The sequence below is a fragment of the Brachyhypopomus gauderio genome, unplaced genomic scaffold, assembly GCF_052324685.1.
Source record: "Brachyhypopomus gauderio isolate BG-103 unplaced genomic scaffold, BGAUD_0.2 sc139, whole genome shotgun sequence".
Taxonomy (NCBI): Eukaryota; Metazoa; Chordata; class Actinopteri; order Gymnotiformes; family Hypopomidae; genus Brachyhypopomus; species Brachyhypopomus gauderio.
The window spans coordinates 311,039-330,662 of NW_027506960.1; the positions used below are offsets into that span (position 1 = coordinate 311,039).

Genomic DNA, 19,624 nt, shown 5'->3' on the forward strand with positions numbered 1-19,624 from the left:
TAAATAAATTACAACCGGTGAAATAATATGCAGATTAATAGCCACTGAGATTTACGAGAGGCCTCTGCAGTTTCGAATGTTTTCGATATAAAAGTTAGCCTTCTAAATTTATACGTGCGTTTAAGCTTGACAGTACTTTCCACCCGCTGGACGATTTATTTTTTCAATCGCCCGGAAAAAAAGGGATTCTGGTGGACGCATCTGCCGCGAATCATACCAGCTTTTTTACGAGTTCCACTGACTTCTAGGCCAACAGGTTTATCAGATCGTATGGCATGAAAATGTGGGGGCAGGATACACGAAACAGGGACGATGAAATGTTTTACGTTTTTGCCTAGAAGCTTGACGGAAGTAGTCATACTGTTACGACTGTTGTTCTTTAATTAAAAATGATACAATTATTTTAGTAAATCATTTACTAAAATGATTTAGTAAATTATTATACGGATAATTAAAATAAAGTTGAATTCTTGGACTTTTACTTACACCCCCCCCCCCCCCCCCCCCCCCCACCCCAATTACACTTCTGGCAAGGAAAATCAGTGCGTGTCTCTGTTTATTTTATCTACTGGGAACAAAGTGAGAGAAAATTTACTTATTATCCACAAAGCATAAAAATATGAATGGATACAATATTCCATCTCGTTTGTGACCTGAAGTGTCTGCAGGGTCATCTGACTCAGAGCAGCGGGGAGCCAGACAGGTACATCACTACAGGTGAATCCACACCTGCCCTGGTACTGTTCTGTTGTGTCTCCCTGTAGCCCGTCAGGAGAAGCCCACACGTTTCCTGACCTCCTCCATTACTGGGATGGCCAGATCACGGGCTTTAGCTGCGCCCTGGTCCAGCAGACGGTGCAGGTGGGCCCTGTCGGCCCTCAGCCGCTGGATCTCCGTCCGGATGGGCCGGAGCCGCTCCACTACGGCTTCCGCCACCACGCTCTTGTATCCGCCGGTGTCCATGCCTGCGGCCCACCCCACCACGTCCTCCACGGTGCGGCCCGTCACCGCAGCGTGCATGGACACCAGATTAGCCACGCCTGGGCGGTTCTCTGGGTCAAAGGTCACCTCAGAGGTAAAATCCGTCACCGCACGGCGAATCTTAAGGACGATGTCATCGGGGGAGTCAGTAAGGAAAATGGTAGCTAGTTTCTGAGGGTCGGACTTTGACATCTTAGAAGAAGGGTCTCGCAAGGATTTGACCTTTCGTGTCGTACCTGAGAGACAGAAAACAGTTTGAGATCATGTGCAGACTTTCCAGTTAACAGAACTGGAACTGACTGATGCACTAGAGGCTATGCATTTACAAGAGTCTCTGAGATCAAATGAATTCACACAGTAGCACACATACATCAGTACCACACACACACACACGTGTGTACTACACACACATACACACACACACACGTCTACACGACTCCATCATCAGGCGAATGCTCCACAGATAACAGTAATGGGCAGGTAGCAGTAAATAAGTGTTGTGCGTGTCTATCATCAGAGCAGTGAAGGACAGACAGCACTGACACAGCTGTAGCTAGGCTGTACCCAATCAGCACTGACACAGCTGTAGCTAGGCTGTACCCAATTAGCACTGACACAGCTGTAGCCAAGCTGTACCCAATTAGCACTGACACAGCTGTAGCTAGGCTGTACCCAATTAGCACTGACACAACTGTAGCTAAACTGTACCCCATTAGCACTGACACAGCTGTAGCTAGGCTGTACCCAAATAGCACTGACACAGCTGTAGCTAAGCTGTACCCAATCAGCACTGACACAGCTGTAGCTAGGTTGTACCCAATTAGCACTGACACAGCTGTAGCTAAGCTGTACCCAATTAGCACTGACACCACTGTAGTTAAGCTGTATCCAATCAGCACTGACACAGCTGTAGCTAGGCTGTACCCAATTAGCACTGACACAACTGTAGCTAGGCTGGTACCCAATCAGCACTGACACAGCTGTAGCTAGGCTGTACCCAATTAGCACTGACACAGCTGTAGCTAGGCTGTACCCAATCAGCACTGACACAGCCGTAGCTAAGCTGTACCCAATTAGCACTGACACAACTGTAGCTAAACTGTACCCCATTAGCACTGACACAGCTGTAGCTAGGCTGTACCCAATCAGCACTGACACAGCTGTAGCTAAGCTGTATCCAGTCAGCACTGACACAGCTGTAGCTTGGCTGGTACCCAATCAGCACTGACACAGCTGTAGCTAAGCTGTATCCAATCAGCACTGACACAGCTGTAGCTTGGCTGGTACCCAATCAGCACTGACACAGCTGCAGCTAAGCTGTATCCAATCAGCTCTGGCACAGAAGTACCTAGGCTGGTACCCAATCAGCACTGACACAGCTGTAGCTAAGCTGTATCCAATCAGCACTGACACAGCTGTAGCTTGACTGGTACCCAATTAGCACTGACACAACTGTAGCTAGGCTGGTACCCAATCAGCACTGACACAGCTGTAGCTAGGCTGTACCCAATTAGCACTGACACAGCTGTAGCTAGGCTGTACCCAATCAGCACTGACACAGCCGTAGCTAAGCTGTACCCAATTAGCACTGACACAACTGTAGCTAAACTGTACCCCATTAGCACTGACACAGCTGTAGCTAGGCTGTACCCAATCAGCACTGACACAGCTGTAGCTAAGCTGTATCCAGTCAGCACTGACACAGCTGTAGCTTGGCTGGTACCCAATCAGCACTGACACAGCTGTAGCTAAGCTGTATCCAATCAGCACTGACACAGCTGTAGCTTGGCTGGTACCCAATCAGCACTGACACAGCTGCAGCTAAGCTGTATCCAATCAGCTCTGGCACAGAAGTACCTAGGCTGGTACCCAATCAGCACTGACACAGCTGTAGCTAAGCTGTATCCAATCAGCACTGGCACAGAAGTACCTAGGCTGGTACCCAATCAGCATCTGTCCCACAGTTCTGCATAAACTCCAGCACTGACACACGAGCCCAAGTTAAATGAGTCCTGGGGCAAAACTATTTAGATGAAGTAAATCATGACAGCCTTGCAGAGCCAGTCTCCATGACAACCTTGCTCTCTCTGTGCTCATCACATGCCCTTTAAAGTCTGTCTGAGGAAACCCCTCAGTCTATTATCAGTCTATTACACAGACTGGAGAGGGAGGGAACCGTCCTTTAATCATAGCACCACTGCACGCATGATTGATTTCATATTGTGCTCTTCTGCTCCTATGATGGTGGTAATTACAGAGCATGAAAGGGTGTAGCTCAAAGTAGCTGCTGTAGCAGTTCCACCATGTGTGTGTGTGTGTGTGTGTGTGTGTGTGTGTGGATACACATGATGATATAATCACGTATGAATGTCCACATACTGGATTTGCTGTTCACCACCCTCAGATCTCACTGCTCATGATCTGGATATTGCAAATGTTATCCAGCCCTCACTCCCTACCCCCCTCACCCCCTAACCCCTCACTCCCTAACCCCCTCACCCCTCACGCTCTAACCCCCTCACGCTCTAACCCCCTCACCCCCTCCACTTAATCTGGTAGTTCATTTTACTTAAAAGTTTCTGCAGGAAGTGATATCACAGCATTCTGTTCCTGGGAAATAAATCTGTGGTTCATCAGGGAGATGATGCTAAGTAAACCAGCACATTTCCCTCATATCACTCCATCTGAAGAGAAACCGCGAATGTCTGCGGTGATGCGGACGAATCCACCGCTGCTGTGTGGACGAGAACCAACCTGCACTTACTAAGCAGGGCGCGAGGCTCGGGGAACACCTCCCCGTATCTGGTGTTGAAGGTCCGGGCCAGGTCCTGGGCCAGCTCCAGATGCTGCAGCTGGTCTTCACCTACTGGGACGTGTGTGGACCTGCACACAGCGCCAGCACGGCCATGAACATCAAAACCCCTCAATCACGTCTCACTACATACGCGGCAGGAATCTCCTTCGCTGTTAGCACAGCATGCAGCCAATAAGAACAGGGGAGGAGTGGGAGGAGTTGGAGGAGTCTTACTTGTACAGCAAGATGTCTGCAGCCTGTAATACTGGGTAAGTATAGAGACCCACGCTGCCTTCATTCTTCTGTTTGCTCTTCATCTGACAGGAGAGATGGGACAGAGTGAGAAAGGCTGACCACAGTCAAACACAAAGACAAGCAGAAAATGTTTTAAACTCTGGGCAAAAGCTGTTTGGGTGTTTCTCTGTGTGGTAATCTCCCATTGCTCTGGGGTGAGTTTCCCGAAACGTTCTTAGCGCTAAGTACTTCTTAACCTCATACGTTTCATACGAGGTTACGAAGTACTTAGTGCTACGAACGTTTCGGGAAACCCACCCCTGTCCGGTAATCTCTCGTTTCTCTGTGCGGTAATCTCCCGTTTCTCTGTGCGGCAATCTCCCGTTTCTCTGTGCGGCAATTTCCCGTTTCTCTGTGGGGCAATCTCCTGTTTCTCTGTGCGGCAATCTCTCATTTCTCTGTGTGGCAATCTCCTGTTTCTCTGTGAGGGTATCTCCTGTTTCTCTGTGCGGCAATCACCTGTTTCTCTGTGCGGCAATCTCCTGTTTCTCTGTGCGGCAATCTCCTGTTTCTCTGTGCGGTAATCTCCTGTTTCTCTGTGCGGTAATCTCTTGTTTCTCTGTGCGGTAATCTCTTGTTTCTCTGTGCGGTAATCTCCCGTTTCTCTGTACAGTAATCTCCCGTTTCTCTGTACAGTAATCTCCCATGGTGTGAGTCCCGGTGAGCGTGCGGCGCGAGTGTGCTTCTCACATTAGCGCTGTGTGGGCCACATTCTGAGGTAATTTTCCACCACGTTTCACATGCACTCAGCTGTTGAGTAAACAGCAAACTGTTTGCCTGCAGCGGTACGACCCTGTCTGAGTGGACCTCCACACTCACGCACGCACACACACGTTAACACACGCACCCACGCACACAGCCGAGCTGGCACTCCAACACAGCCCAACACATGCGGCCTCTCCATGGTTCTAATCACACAACAAAGAGACGGCCAACACAATGACTTATTCATGAGTTTCTGGGGGTTTTCTGCTTAACATAATAGAAACGGGTTCAGCAGAGGATGCTGGTATCTGGTATCTGTAATTCACTTGGGGTGTGTGTGTATATATATATATATAACTGACACTGGGGCTTCCGCACACATGCGCATTACCTTCCACTGAGGTAGGTGGCGTAAGCGAGGCATGCTGGTCAGACAGCCCAGGATCCAGCAGAGCTCTGCGTGTTCCCAAACCTGCACAGAAGGGAAAGAACGTCCCGTTATGGTCCACATGACTGTGGGGCACAACAAGACCCAACGTGCCTTCAGACACGGCGTCCATCTGACATGTGGACGAGGGACAGTGGTGGAGTGTGGAGTCAATACCAGCCTCGTTACCTTTACCACCAATATCAAATCAATGATTAAACCAGTGTTTGCAGTCTGTATATCTGGGGTAAACAATCACACAATCATCACAAGCTGGAAGACTGTCTTTTTTTTCATGTTTTGATTACTATTAGACCATGAACCTCTCTACTGGTGCTGCAACACTCCCCAGTCTAGTCACAGTAGTTCCTCCAATAGAAGACCTCCCCCCCCCCCCCCCCCTCCACACAGCTGCCCAGTAAGGTCTGGCCTCGCTAGCCTGTCTAATAACGTTAATGCCATTACACAGGCACACACAGGCCCAGTCTCTGGGGTTTCAACATGGCCAGTTAAAGGAGCCTTTGCCTCACACTAAAACCATGCAAGAGAGCTCTCATGCCAAAAGCCTCAGCTGCACAGAGAGAGAGAGAGAGAGAGAGAGAGAGAGAGAGAGAGAGAGAGAGAGAGAGAGAGAGAGAGAGAGAGAGAGAGAGAGAGAGAGAGAGAGAGTGTGTGTGTGTGTGTAGAGGGTGGGGGTCAAAGTCGTTCTGCTTCAGAGAATTATGTTTTACGGTTGTTGGCGACACACCACTGCCATCTCCTTCACTCACAGAGGGAATCTGCAGGCCCTGTGACATAAACCAGAGACTGAATGAATGTAAAGAGGGATTTTCCTCCATGGCGCCCAGCGAGATATCAGTTACCAGCAGATCCTGTGAGTGGGGAGGTGTGACGTGGGCACACAGCATGAACCAGGCTGACCAGTGGAGGACGCCACCAGATAAACTGTGTTCATCACACGCTGGACTATTGCATAATTACAAGTAGAAACTCTGTATCTTCTGCAGTCAGATGAGCTTCAGTAGAGACCGAGTGTGTATACGCCTGCACCACACACCGTACTGCATGAAGAGAATCTACCACAGCCACACGAATCTCTCTGGTGGATGAATATCATTCCGGTAAAAGGGGTGTAACTTTAATCTATTCCCAGCACACACACACACACACACACACACACACAAAATGTGTCTCACTTAAGGTCCAACTGATTTTAGCTTGTCACCATTTTTTCAATGAAGTCAAGTGTTTTTTTTGGTCCACTGTTTTGTTTTGACATGTGGAACAGTCTTGAGCTCCTCTGTCCAATGGGAGGTCTTCAGCTCTGCCAAGATATGTGGCATAAAGTTAAACTGGACATAAAAAGAAAGTTGTGTGTGTCTCGTTTGTGTGTGTGTGTGTGTGTGTACACACATAAGGTCACTGCATCTCTTTATCAATGTCTACAATGTCTCACGCACGCACGCACGCAGGCACACACACACACGCAGGCGCACACACACACGTAGGCGCACACACACACGCAGGCGCACACACACACGCAGGCACACACACACACGCAGGCACACACACACACACGCAGGCACACACACACACACGCAGGCACACACACACACACGCAGGCACACACACACACACGCAGGCACACACACACACACGCAGGCACACACACACACACGCAGGCACACACACACACGCAGGCACACACACACACGCAGGCACACACACACACACACGCAGGCACACACACACACACACGCAGGCACACACACAGAGCAGTCAAAAGGAAAATGGGTCATTACAGATGTCCTTAAGGAGAAAGGGGATCCACACGAGAGATTTGCTGTGAAATACACTCTCAACTCCATCACTAGCTTCCCTTGCCACAATCTGCCGTTTCCTTTGAAGCAATTGATGGAAATGATTCTGGGTGTTTTCTCTGAACACTGTACTGCTGGGTAGTTACATTTTTACACAGGGGCGATAGGGTCTGGTTTAGTCACAGAGTCAACTGGAACAAACCTCCATCAAATAACATGGCAACGATTCTCGCTGACACGAGATTGTTCAATGTGATAAATCAGTCCGGGCTGTTGCTACAGTGACGGTTAAAAATCCATCTGCCCATTCCTCACTGACTTAGACAAATTTAATAAAAATAATAATAAGAAAAAACAAACACTGAGGCTTGCCTAATCGGAGCCAAATCCACATCTCCATCATTCCAGACAGAGACAGAAGTCTCCATCATTCCAGACAGAGACAGAAGTCTCCATCATTCCAGACAGAGACACATGTCTCCATCATTCCAGACAGAGACACATGTCTCCATCATTCCAGACAGAGACACAAGTCTCCATCATTCCAGACAGAGACACATGTCTCCATCATTCCAGACAGAGACACATGTCTCCATCATTCCAGACAGAGACACATGTCTCCATCATTCCAGACAGAGACACATGTCTGCATCATTCCAGACAGAGACACATGTCTGCATCATTCCAGACAGAGACACATGTCTGCATCATTCCAGACAGAGACACATGTCTGCATCATTCCAGAGACAGCGAGCCATCTACCTGTTTCCTATCAGATGCTGGTGCAGAAGGAGAGTTTGTGCTGATCTGTGCATCAGACCAGCTGTATGGGCTCATCTGCATGTCCGCCAGACCAGCCTGAGCACCCTGGAACCTCCATATGACCCCGACTGACCTCCATGTTCTACCTACTCACCTGAAGAGATGAACAAATGCTACTACAGCTCACTCCACATTTTGCAAGCAGGTTAAACCTAAAAGCAATAGCAACATTACTCTGTCTGTGCTACTAGTTTCCTGTGCACGCTCCCTCTCCTGGTTCTCCTCCAGAGTCACGCTCCCTCTCCTGGTTCTCCTCCAGAGTCACGCTCCCTCTCCTGGTTCTCCTCCAGAGTCACGCTCCCTCTCCTGGTTTCCTCCTCTTGCTCTCAGGACTAAGTTCTAACTGCAGTTTGATATGTGGAATCAGAAACAGATTTACTTTTCTGATGGTCGATTGTAAAGAGCTACGATGTTATGGCTGCATCAATATTCTGCATATTCGATGGTAAAGAGCTACGATGTTATGGCTGCATCAGCTCTCATTAATATTCACAAGATGCTGGAAATTCTGTGAGAAGACCATGCAGTCTGGAACCAATACAGACCATCCCGTCTGGCACCAATAACAGCACACTGTGGTCAAAGGAACAGAGACCACATTTCCCCTGTTTTTATTTTTGAGGTTATCATCAACTGAAGCTCTTGACCAGGGACTACATGGTTTTATGCGTATCTCTATTTGAATACAGTTAGCTGATTGGGTAATTACACGAGTGATGGGGTGTATGGGTGTTTAATAATGAGGCAGATGATTGGATGGATCTCCAAGGCGAGCGCTGGCAGATGAAGTGTGTGCGACTGACCACAGACTGCTGGAAGAGGACAGACCGGGCCGGGTCGATGCCACACGCCAGCAGACTGGCAGCCATGTCGAGGATGTTGTCCCGCAACAGCTGAGGGTCCTGCGGCTGCGTGATGGCGTGCAGGTCCACGACGCTGTACAGGACCGACTGGTACTCATCCTGCAAGGCCACCCAGCTCTCCAGAGCGCCCAGGTAGTTGCCCAGGTGTGGCACCCCAGTGGGCTGGATCCCTGAGAAGACCCGGGCCCCTGTAAGACCCTGCGGGACAGAAGGAGACAGGACGGGTCACGCATCAAGGACGGACAACCCCGCCAGGGGCAAAGCTCAGACGCTGAGGCAGGAGGCCATTCTGAGAACATGGGAGAACAATAATCACAAAAGTAACGGAAGAAGGTATGGACCAGAGAGAAGAACTCTAGAGCAGGCGTACTCAACTAAATTTGTCCGCGGTCCAATTTTGGCAGATACCTGTGACCTGAGGTCCGGTGCGGCGGGGGTGGCGAACGTAAGTTGTTGAGCGGGGGGGGGGGGGGGGGGGGGGGGGGGGTGTTGGGGTGTGGCGAACGTAAGTTGTTGAGCGGGGGTGGCGAACGTATCACTCGTGACGGAGTGTTTTTTTCAATAGCCCTGAAATAAATGCTACGGTTTTGTTTTGGTACGTATCCAGTTAATCAGGAATGAGATTGGGTCCGGACAGGATCGCGTTCGGGTCCGGATCCGGACCGCGGTCCGCCAGTTGAGTACCCCTGCTCTAGAGTATGGGGAGAGGGAAAGAGAGGGAGAGAGAGATGGAGGGGGGGGGGGAAGAGAGAGAGAGAGAGAGAGGGGTGAAGGGGCACCTGCAGACTGCCTAGCTTACAGTAGGGAGGCCGGGGAGGAGTGAGGAGTTATGTATGAGGTTTTATGGCTGTTATCAGAACGATAAATCTAAAGTGCGTCTCACACTTCGGAGTGTCCCGCAGGGTGAGAGAGTGCTAGAGCGGAACCGCTAAGCGGCCAATGAAAACACTCCACAGTCCGCAGCCAGCCAATCAGAGTGCTTCGGAGCTACAGTGTGAAGGGGCAGTATTCACAGTAGCAGCCCCTCCCCCCAAGGCAGCGAGAGGGAGAATCGGCAGCACAAACATCGTAAGTGCACAAAGCATGGCCGACACCGGAAGCTCAGATACAAAAGCCTCATTTTTAAATACTTTGGAATAGAAATCATGCCTCCTTCCAGGGAGACGGCTACTCAGTCAGCGATGCCTGCACAAATATTATGTTACCAGTGAACTCGGCTGCAGAACCCTGGCAGCGATCACTGACAAAACAGAAGACCAGCTAGGAAGCAGCTCTGGGTGATTACGACCAGCAGAGACAGGACGACGAAATCTGAAGACTGGATTTGGTTAAGATGGATATCTAGAGAACAATTACACCTGAAGCTTGCAGTATTAAACATGTAACTCAAAATGTAACTAAAATATTATATTTTAGATACAACCTAATCTTAAACATTTTTTAAATACACATTCTCAGTCTTTTTATGTCACTTTATGTTTTCACTTTATCACACCAGGAAAGTGGACAGAGTGACTAGTACAGCTGAAGGACTAGCGTTGAAGGACTAGCGCTGAAGGACTAGCGCTGCAGGACTAGCGCTGCAGGACTAGCGCTGCAGGACTAGCGCTGCAGGCTACGTCACGGCTCCTGTGGGAAGACCGAGATGGTCCGTGTGTCTCATGGCAGCCTGTGTGTCTGTGAGGGAGAGGGCGTCGTCTGCATGAGGGAGGAGGTGGCAGCCATGTCAACGCCCCTCACAGGGCCTCTTCCACGCGCCAGGAGCGATTTGGGCCGTGTGGCACTCACGTGTGTCCTCGCCTCACTCTGACCCGGCGGACACGGGGCTCGCTCGCGCCTGGAGGCAGCCATGACCCTCACAGACGCGGGTAACAGTGTCATCAGAGAAACTCAGCGAAAAACACCGCCAGGCCCGACTACCAAAGGATTAATCAGCGTATCCTGCCTCATATCTGCAGACTCGGAGGAATGTCTGAAACGCGGGAGGGAAAAATGTCTGTGGTTTCTTCAGCAAAAACGAAGTGTTGCTGTGGCTACAAGGGAAGGAAACTGGGCCCAGGGCTCGTATGTTTGACGGTAAAACCCCTACGATGGTAAATCCCCGACGCGGTGGCGGGGGGGGGGCAGAGAGAGTTATTCCTGTAGAAGTCTGTGTTCCTCATCATTAGATCACTGACCCGTCTAAGAACACGAGAGACTGTGACAGGTGTTATTTCTCCACCATGAGAACAGTCGAGAGGTGTTAATGGTGCAGGGAGTCTGCCAGGTACACATGGAGACCCCCCCCCCCCCCCATCTCTGCCCCTCCCCCCCATCTCTCGCCCCTCCCCCCCCATCTCTGCCCCCTCCCCCACCAACAGCCACCCTCCAGATCTACTGACCTCAATTAATTTCAACAGCTACTTCGGTTCCCTCCGTGTCTCTGCCTCCGTGTCTCGGCCGGGACGCTTCCGTCCACCCCGTCCTCGCCCGGTCCAGGACGCAGTAGACGTGGAGGCTCTGGTTCTTCTCTCCTCATACGTTACGCTGACAGTCGCAGCACTTTGTACCAAAGAACAGGGGGAGGTGACGAAAGCCTTCTTCATGCACCTCCACCACATGGCGTATACATTAGTGTGTGTGATGAACACCAACAGCTCTGAAGGTTACATACACATCCAGCCCGTGTTTTCACACTCACGGACACTTTCCTGGACAGCTCCGTGTTCGCGACTCTGGGCTACGGGCTCCTGTATTTGGAGTCCTGATCCAGACCCGCGTGGCAGCCCGTGGCTCACAGCGTGTTAGTGGTCAAACCAAAGGGGCTTGGAGACGGAGACCAGACGGGCCAACGCCCAGGACATGCCAGTCCACACTCGTACAATACAGCGAAGAGGACAGAGAACTGGGCAGTGTCCACCCTCACAGCATGGACTGCATCAACCAATGCCTCCGTTTCTCCACCTCTACAGGTGGGTGGTGTTTCAGGAAGTTACTACTTTACAAACATAACACACATTAATAACCACCCCAGGAGATTTGGGCCTTCATGCCCAAATGAGAAAATATGGTGCATGGTGGGTCATTCCTGCCCCAACTGTCACACTCACACACCTGTTCAGCTACAAACCCCACCATCAACAACCCCCCACCCACAACACACACCCCCGTCCTGCTACAACCCCCCAGTAACACACAGCCCTGTCCTGCTACAACCCCCCAGTAACACACAGCCCTGTCCAGCTAGAACAACGCCCCCCCTACAGTGAAGTACTGAGCAGATCAGACTGGGTTCACCCTTACCCTGCCGTGTGCTGCCTCCATACTGAAACACACTCAGCCTGAAGCAGAGAGCCAATGAGAGCCAATCAGAACAGGGCAGGACAGTGCAGGACAGGGCAGGACAGGACAGGACAGGGCAGAGCAGGGCAGACGGAAAGCGAACAGAGTCACAGAGAGGAACGACAAAGGAGGTGGAGGAGGTGGAGAGTTAGTGGGTAGAGAGAAGGAGATATAGAGAAAGAGTGAAAGAGAGAGAGGGGGGAAAGGGAGAGAAAGGGAAAGAAAGACAGAAGGAGAAATAATGCTGGAGATTTCAAGGTGGGGCTCAGAAGGTGGTGGGCAGACGGAGCGTTTGATTAAATCTATGGCTGACGTCTCAGACAGGTGAGATTGATGAGGCTCCTCTGTACTTCACACTGTGCGGAGAGTGCTGGGGGAAGAACAGAGGGGGCAGTGTGGGGAACGCCGGCCCCCGGCCCCCCCTCACACCACAGGGAGCCCCGGCCTGATTAATGGCACTGGAGCGCCTTCACAAAAACAGCGTGGCCAGCTGAAAACGACCCGCACCGCCATCCAAAAACAACCTGGAGACGAGAGGAACCACGACACAGGGCGCAGGACATGGGACACAGAAAGCAGGACACAGGGAGCAGGACACACGACACAGGGAGCAGGACACAGGGAGCAGGACACACAACACAGGGAGCAGGACATGGGACACAGAAAGCAGGACACAGGGAGCAGGACACACGACACAGGGCGCAGGACACAGGAAGCAGGAACCACGACACAAGGAGCAGGACACAGGGAGCAGGACACACAACACAGGGAGCAGGACACAGGAAGCAGGAACCACGACACAAGGAGCAGGACACAGGGAGCAGGACACAGGGAGCAGGACACAGGGAGCAGGTTGGCAGCTGGAGCCCAGCAGACCATGAACTGATGTTTGTGAATGCAGAACTATCATAATTCATTAAATCAGTGGTACGCTGCCCTACAGTGGAGCAAAGTCACACATCCAGTACACTGTACGACAAAACATCTCAGCACTCATCATAAAGACGTCTTCTCACTCAATACGTTTCCTAACTGTGACAGGAGAACGCTGCCTGCCTACTAACAACACACGACTTGCCATGAAACAAAAACAACACACTGGCACACACACCTAAAAATGTATCAATATATAGTTATGGTAACACTAAGGAGTGACTGTGATAAACAATAATTCGTTCTCTCTCTCCATCTGTCACTCACACACCTCTCTCCCTCTTCCCCCTCCCTCCCTCCCGCTCTCTGTTGACAGTCTCACTCCCATTCTCTCTCTCTCTGCAATTAAATTAAAAGTGTCAGAATTTCTGAGTATCCAGGCCTTTCTGGAGTATGACGCAAGACATCAGCCTGAGGCCCCAGAAACTGAGGGCCCACAACACGGAGCTCGACTTACTGAAACGAACAGAGAGCACTGAAGAGGCGAGAGACGCGGGTGGGGGACGAGAGAAGCGGGCGGGGGAACACGGGCGGGGGACGGCAGAATCCTACGGCACGGTGGACCAAGCAGCAGCGGTCAGGTGTGAACTGCTTAACTGACATTTCAAAACAAATTGTGCAATTAATGAATATCCTCCTGGCTGGCTGTGAGCCGGCCCTCTCGGCGGGCCCCTCTCTGTGGCCCCTCTCCCACGCAGAGCTGGGACTCGGCTTGATGACTTTAGCCGACGCGAGAGCGGGTGTGTTCAGAGCTCACGGAGAGCTACGAGCTGTTTCCTGCAGGCGCAGGGCCGGGATGACTGATCTGAGCCACTGAGACCAGAGGTGATTAAGGGCAGCGGGGAGTGTCGTGTTTTATCAGGCAGCCGGAGCCCGGCCCCCGGGGGCCCCATCCCTGCAAGCCACCCCGGCCCGCCAGAACTATGTCAGCTCTTCTCTGTGTACAGGACACCCGAGAGTCTGTGCTGAGAGTCTGTGCTGCAGTACAGACCCTGGCAGTGATGAGGCGTCCAGCGTGAACACGGCGCTCACCACGGTGCCGGCGTCAAACACGTGATGGAAAGGAATCCAAGACAACTTCAGTATTGACTTTAAAAATAAAATTAAGTCATTTAAAAAGGCGAACATCTTGGCAGGACACACCACATTGTGTGCTTATGTAAACCCAGAGCATTATGTATTGCCATGGAATACACTCGATACAGAAAGTTTATTACAATGATCAATCTACATATTGTGACTGTAACATATCTTGTAAAACACACTCGAGACTTTGGCTCACAGTTAAAGACTGAGCCACATGATTCTGACCTTTATTGCATTCAGAAATGCCACGTCAGTTTCAGATATAGAGTATGTGAGTCCCAGGAGACGTGAAGAGAACTGATGTGTCCGAGGACTCGCCGTCCAGCTTTCTGCAACACCTGCACAGGCACTGGTCATGACCCCGAGCCCCAACGTGTTGTGCTATGTCAATGTTCTTTGCATTAATAACATTTTTATTCCACAGGTCAATGGGTCAGATATGCAGTCCAACAACCTCAGACACAACAAATACAGCTCACCTCAGGATTCGTCTACTGAAAAAAAAAACGTTAATTTTTTGTTTTTCTTTCTATTTTTTTTTAAGTTCCTTGCCAGGGCCGTGCTGGGTGACGCACATCACACCTCGAGGTTTTGTGAATGTCCACCCGGCTGCCGCACATTTGGAGTAAATTAAACCTAATGAAAGCAACACCTCCTTCCTCCTCCGTGCTGGAACAGGTGAGGCGCTGCAGCCACGGTGGTGAGGTCATGCTCTTCGTCGCCATAGTAACCGGTATGGCCCCTCCCCCCCTCTGCCATGACGCACCTTGGCGATGTGGTTCCTTCCACGAACCAAATGCAGACACCGGCAGTTGGTCCGCCCTCAGCCACCTCAGCTCACCAATCGCGTGCCGGGTGGAGGCGGAGCCTCAGCGTACAGTGCAGGTATAGGTCAATAATGAGGGTCTCAGTTAGACTTCCCAAGTGCTGCAATTGTTCCAAGCATGACTAAGCAGTGATTGTATTGATTGACAGCTTCTCATCACAGAGGTCACTATAGAGCATTTGAAACGACACACTTTAGACTCAAAGTTTTGAAAACTGTATTTCGCCAACAACACATTCTTATTCAATAAGCCAGTGTGTTAGTCAGAAGTACAAGTACTCTCTGTTAAAAATGGAGGAGTCTTGCTATAAAAGGGCACAGACCAAGTCACCGACACACTGCTCCAACCACTGACATGAAACAGAAGCTATTCCAAATATTAAAATAACAAGCTCTAAAACTCTAAATCACAATAAGAGTTCACTGGAACAGGCTACCATCTTGTAAAAGCCTGAGAGTGAGGTGAGGAGAAGTGTGTTCTCCAGGGCCGTGGTGGGGAGGTGAGGTGAGGAGAAGTGTGTTCTCCAGGGCCGTGGTGGGGAGGTGAGGTGAGGAGAAGTGTGTTCTCCAGGGCCGTGGTGGGGAGGTGAGGTGAGGAGAAGTGTGTTTCTCCAGGGCCGTGGTGGGGAGGTGAGGTGAGGTGAAGTGTGTTTCTCCAGGGCCGTGGTGGGGAGGTGAGGAGAAGTGTGTTCTCCAGGGCCGTGGTGGGGAGGTGAGGTGAGGAGAAGTGTGTTCTCCAGGGTCGTGGTGGGGAGGTGAGGAGAAGTGTGTTCTCCAGGGCCGTGGTGGGGAGGTGAGGAGAAGTGTGTTCTCCAGGGCCGTGGTGGGGAGGTGAGGTGAGGAGAAGTGTGTTCTCCAGGGCCGTGGTGGGGAGGTGAGGTGAGGAGAAGTGTGTTCTCCAGGGCCGTGGTGGGGAGGTGAGGAGAAGTGTGTTCTCCAGGGCCGTGGTGGGGAGGTGAGGTGAAGTGTGTTCTCCAGGGCCGTGGTGGGGAGGTGAGGAGAAGTGTGTTCTCCAGGGCCGTGGTGGGGAGGTGAGGTGAGGAGAAGTGTGTTCTCCAGGGCCGTGGTGGGGAGGTGAGGAGAAGTGTGTTCTCCAGGGCCGTGGTGGGGAGGTGAGGTGAGGAAGACTGGACTACTTCTCTCCCCTCTGCTCTGGGGACTCTTCAGCCTGCTCTGTTACTCTTATACCTCAAATGTGGCTCTTAAAACATCACTTGCAGTAAGTGAATCTCCCTCTGGGGACCAGTGAAGTTTATTGTGTGTGTGTGTGTGTGTGTGTGTGTGTGTGTGTCCATCAGGAATATACTGCATTGTCTGAAAACACAGAAATATATCAGCAGAAAATAGGTGTCTCTCACTCTTTTCGTCTTTAAGACCACTTCCCCATGAGATGCCATGGAGTATCCCTGGTGAAACTCACATGCCATCATCGGCAACTTTCAAACTGAATAAAATAAGAACTATTCTGCAAGAACAGGACATATCCACAACAGTATCGTGTGATGTGTCGTGAATCACTCTTGTATTTCTAACACGTGTCTGTACGTCCGGACCACCACACGGAACTAATATGAACCTACCAGGCATGAAAATGGGTCAGGGGTTAAAAAGGTGAGAAGACCGGGGGGCGGGGCATGTGACGTCATGGGGATACGGCGACGGCGCGTTGACATGTGACGTCATGGGTATACTGCGACGGGTGGGTTGGGGGTGGCTGCTGGTGTACGGGGATACAGCGACAGGTGATGCCGAATATTACGGAGCTCGTAAGGTGACGTCATGTAAAAAATATAATAACGCGTGGCCACGACTTACTAACGCATGCGAACGACTTACTAACGCGTGCGAACAAGATAATTAAGTATTACTTTATATAAAGCCAGGTTTACCTTCCTTGGGCAGTCAGTTCGCGAACATCCCTGGGATCTGCTTGCTTTGCTGTGAAAAAATAAACTTTGTTGCCGCGTGTGAAAGGCGACGTTAGTATCTCGTTCCCACGCGTTAATAAGTCGTGGCCACGCGTTATTTATTTATTTTTTACATGATGTGACCTTACGGGCTCCGTAAAATATAGTAAAATCCATAAAAAAAAATTTTTTTGACTGTCATGTCAATGGATTCAATGTAAACGCAATCCGTAAACACAAGAAGCCGCTTTCGCCATTCCGGATGGCTCAGTCAAAACCATTATCTTAATGAACCAATACATACATCAGTGGCGAAAATTATTGTAAAAATACCAGGTTTACGTGTTTTTATTTTCTAACATGAGCTAAAGCACAGGGTAGACTCAAACGACAAGTTTACAACTTCATCTTCAACCTTTTCAGCCCTGGTGCGAATGTGATCCTCACACGTCCCTGGATTCACCAGTTACAACTACAGACACACTAGAAAAAAATCTTGTTTCTTATTTTATGTCACCGTTAACTACACGGGGTTGACGCGAACTTAAATAGGTAGATAGATGGGCCAACGGCAGTAACTTTGTTTTACCACAAAATATGAAAACGATTGAAACCATTAATAACCCAATTAAATCCACCCAATTAAAAATGTACGATCTGGTAAATGTAGTGGTAAATGTACGATCTGGTAAATGTAGTGGTAAATGTACGATCTGGTAAATGTAGTGGTAAATGTACGATCTGGTAAATGTAGTGGTAAATGTACGCTCTTCTGACTTGTCCGCGGTGTAGCACTAGGTCCTGCTTCTCGTCCCGCTTAGCAGTAAATGAATAACATGAATGAAGAACGTTCGTATGATTGAAACGCTATTTGGCCTCTATGAAGGTTCTGGGCGGAAACTGCTGGCCACTGTCATTGAAATAGCCAATTTCGGAAGTGCTCTGTTTGCTAATTAAGTCAATATGATAATTAAAATATAATCTCCCGACCCCCCCCCCCCCCCCCCCCCAAACAAAAAACTCATCGGATCTACACGATTCACGTAGGTCACCCTTTTCAACTTCAAAACGGCGAATTTCGCCGAAAGGTGACAGATTTTCATGCCTGGAACCTACATAGTTCGCCCACTGCTTGGTCAAAGAGAACTTATGACATTTCATAACACGGGCAACACACAATACCTGCAATAACTAGCTAGATGAATGAACATTGGATCACGAAGTGCATGAAGTATAAAGTGTAAAAAGCTCAAGTTGAGTTGAATAAAGTGAGTTAGAGCAGCTGACCTGCACACAGCGCTTCTGTGAAGGTGATTCACTGCATCATGCCGGTTTCTTTACTCCCTTAAGTGGAAAGAACACCAAAATTAATGTACAGTTAAAATGATTCGGTACCTTGTTTTCTGTAGTCCTCGCAGTACACACGAGTCTTCTCCGAACAGCGTTATTTTGAATTATGTATAAAAGACATTTCGCGTTTCGTGTTATGGAGTGCGCCATTTTGAATTTACGCGCAACAACTTGTATGGTGTCCCAGAAGCGCCACACCGTTTCCATATCAACGCAATTATAAACGCGACTGAATTTTCTGTTTCAGCAGGTGTGCGAACATTATGTTCAGATTTTTATATTTATAACCTCCACCGTCCCACCACCACCCCCCTTTTCGTCTATTTTTGTTATTTTGATCAAATTCGTATACATTGCCTCCAGAATGAATGAACAAGCAAATCCCAATGTCAGTATTTAAGTGAAAACAGACTAGGTCTACATTCATAACTTACTAGCACACACTTCAGGGCACAACCTCGTCCCCCACAGAGATCATTCCCTCACACTTCCTGATTGAAAGGTGTTACGTTTGGACCTCTGTGGCAGCTTCACGGTTTATCAACCATCCGTCCTCTCAGCTTGATTGGATTATCTACCAGCCTGGATTGTCTTACACGTGTTGTGGAGCTGTGGAGCGCAGGCCCTGTGTGGGTCTCATGCCCCATCTGCTACTCATTTCACCCACCTTTGCATCTGGTTGCGCAAATATCACCCCATATGCAGAATCATCTCCTACGGCACTCAGTATGCCATGTCTCATGAGTGAGAGCTCACAAACATCTGTGTGTAGATATACCAGAGGATCTGTCAGAGTACAGTGTAGTTACACACACACACACACACACACACACACACACACACACACACACACACACACACACACACACACACACACACACACACACACACACACACATCGTAGATAGATGATCTGTCAGAGTACTGTGTAGTGATACACACTCTCTCTGTCTCTCTCTCTCTCTCACACACACACACACACACACACACACACACACACACATCGTAGATAGAGGATCTGTCAGAGTACTGTGTAGTGATACACTCTCTCTCTCTCTCTCTCTCTCTCTCTCTCTATCTCTCTCTCTCTCTCTCACACACACACACACACACACACACACACACACACACACACACACACACACACACACACACACACACACACACAGCCTTTGGGGGCTGTGTTTCCTGACCACCCAGTAGAGATTCCTCACTTTGCACCACCATCATGAGGAATTTTCTATCAAAGTGGACTTTTCATTCCTTCATCTGTCTCCGCCTTTTCTCGCCTAGTGTGTTTTCTCTCCTAGTGTGTTTTCTCTCCTAGTGTGTTTTCTCTCCTAGTGTCCTCCTCTTCCTCACACCTCTGTCTTTGCCCTATTACCACCCATGGGTGTCAGATGAAGCTGTTTCTGTGCAGATGTATAAGGGGAAATTAATTTCTGTGTGTGTGTGTGTGTATGTGTGAGAGAATGAGAGTGAGAGAGAGAGAGAG

The 19,624-nt window shown here is 49.8% G+C and overlaps 1 protein-coding gene across 4 annotated transcripts; it reads right to left on the reverse strand.

The window, feature by feature from the left end:
- Positions 1-539: 539 nt before the first annotated feature.
- Positions 540-18,297, reverse strand: wars2 (tryptophanyl tRNA synthetase 2, mitochondrial). 4 transcript variants are annotated; one of them, XM_076994339.1, is made up of 7 exons: positions 18,175-18,290; positions 11,088-11,247; positions 8,647-8,904; positions 5,166-5,246; positions 4,010-4,092; positions 3,746-3,864; positions 540-1,217 (listed from the first exon to the last, which is right to left on the reverse strand). In XM_076994339.1, exons 3-7 carry the CDS (start codon positions 8,710-8,712, stop codon positions 769-771), a joined length of 798 nt encoding a protein of 265 aa, XP_076850454.1. In that variant the 5' UTR covers positions 8,713-8,904; positions 11,088-11,247; positions 18,175-18,290; the 3' UTR covers positions 540-768. The 4 variants fall into 4 exon arrangements, with proteins under 4 accessions (XP_076850454.1, XP_076850453.1, XP_076850452.1 ...); XM_076994338.1 differs by having other exon boundaries at positions 18,067-18,285; XM_076994337.1 differs by lacking the exon at positions 11,088-11,247 and having other exon boundaries at positions 18,175-18,297.
- Between the last annotated feature and the right edge of the window lie 1,327 nt (positions 18,298-19,624).

Coding starts and splice junctions, on each gene's coding strand:
- wars2 (XM_076994337.1), bottom strand. CDS start 18,279: ATGGCGCACTCCATAACACGAAACGCGAAATGTCTTTTATACATAATT. Junction 4,093..5,165: donor GCCACCTACCTCAGTGGAAG/GTAATGCGCATG, acceptor CTCTCCTGTCAG/ATGAAGAGCAAACAGAAGAA. Junction 1,218..3,745: donor CGAGCCTCGCGCCCTGCTTA/GTAAGTGCAGGT, acceptor TCTGTCTCTCAG/GTACGACACGAAAGGTCAAA.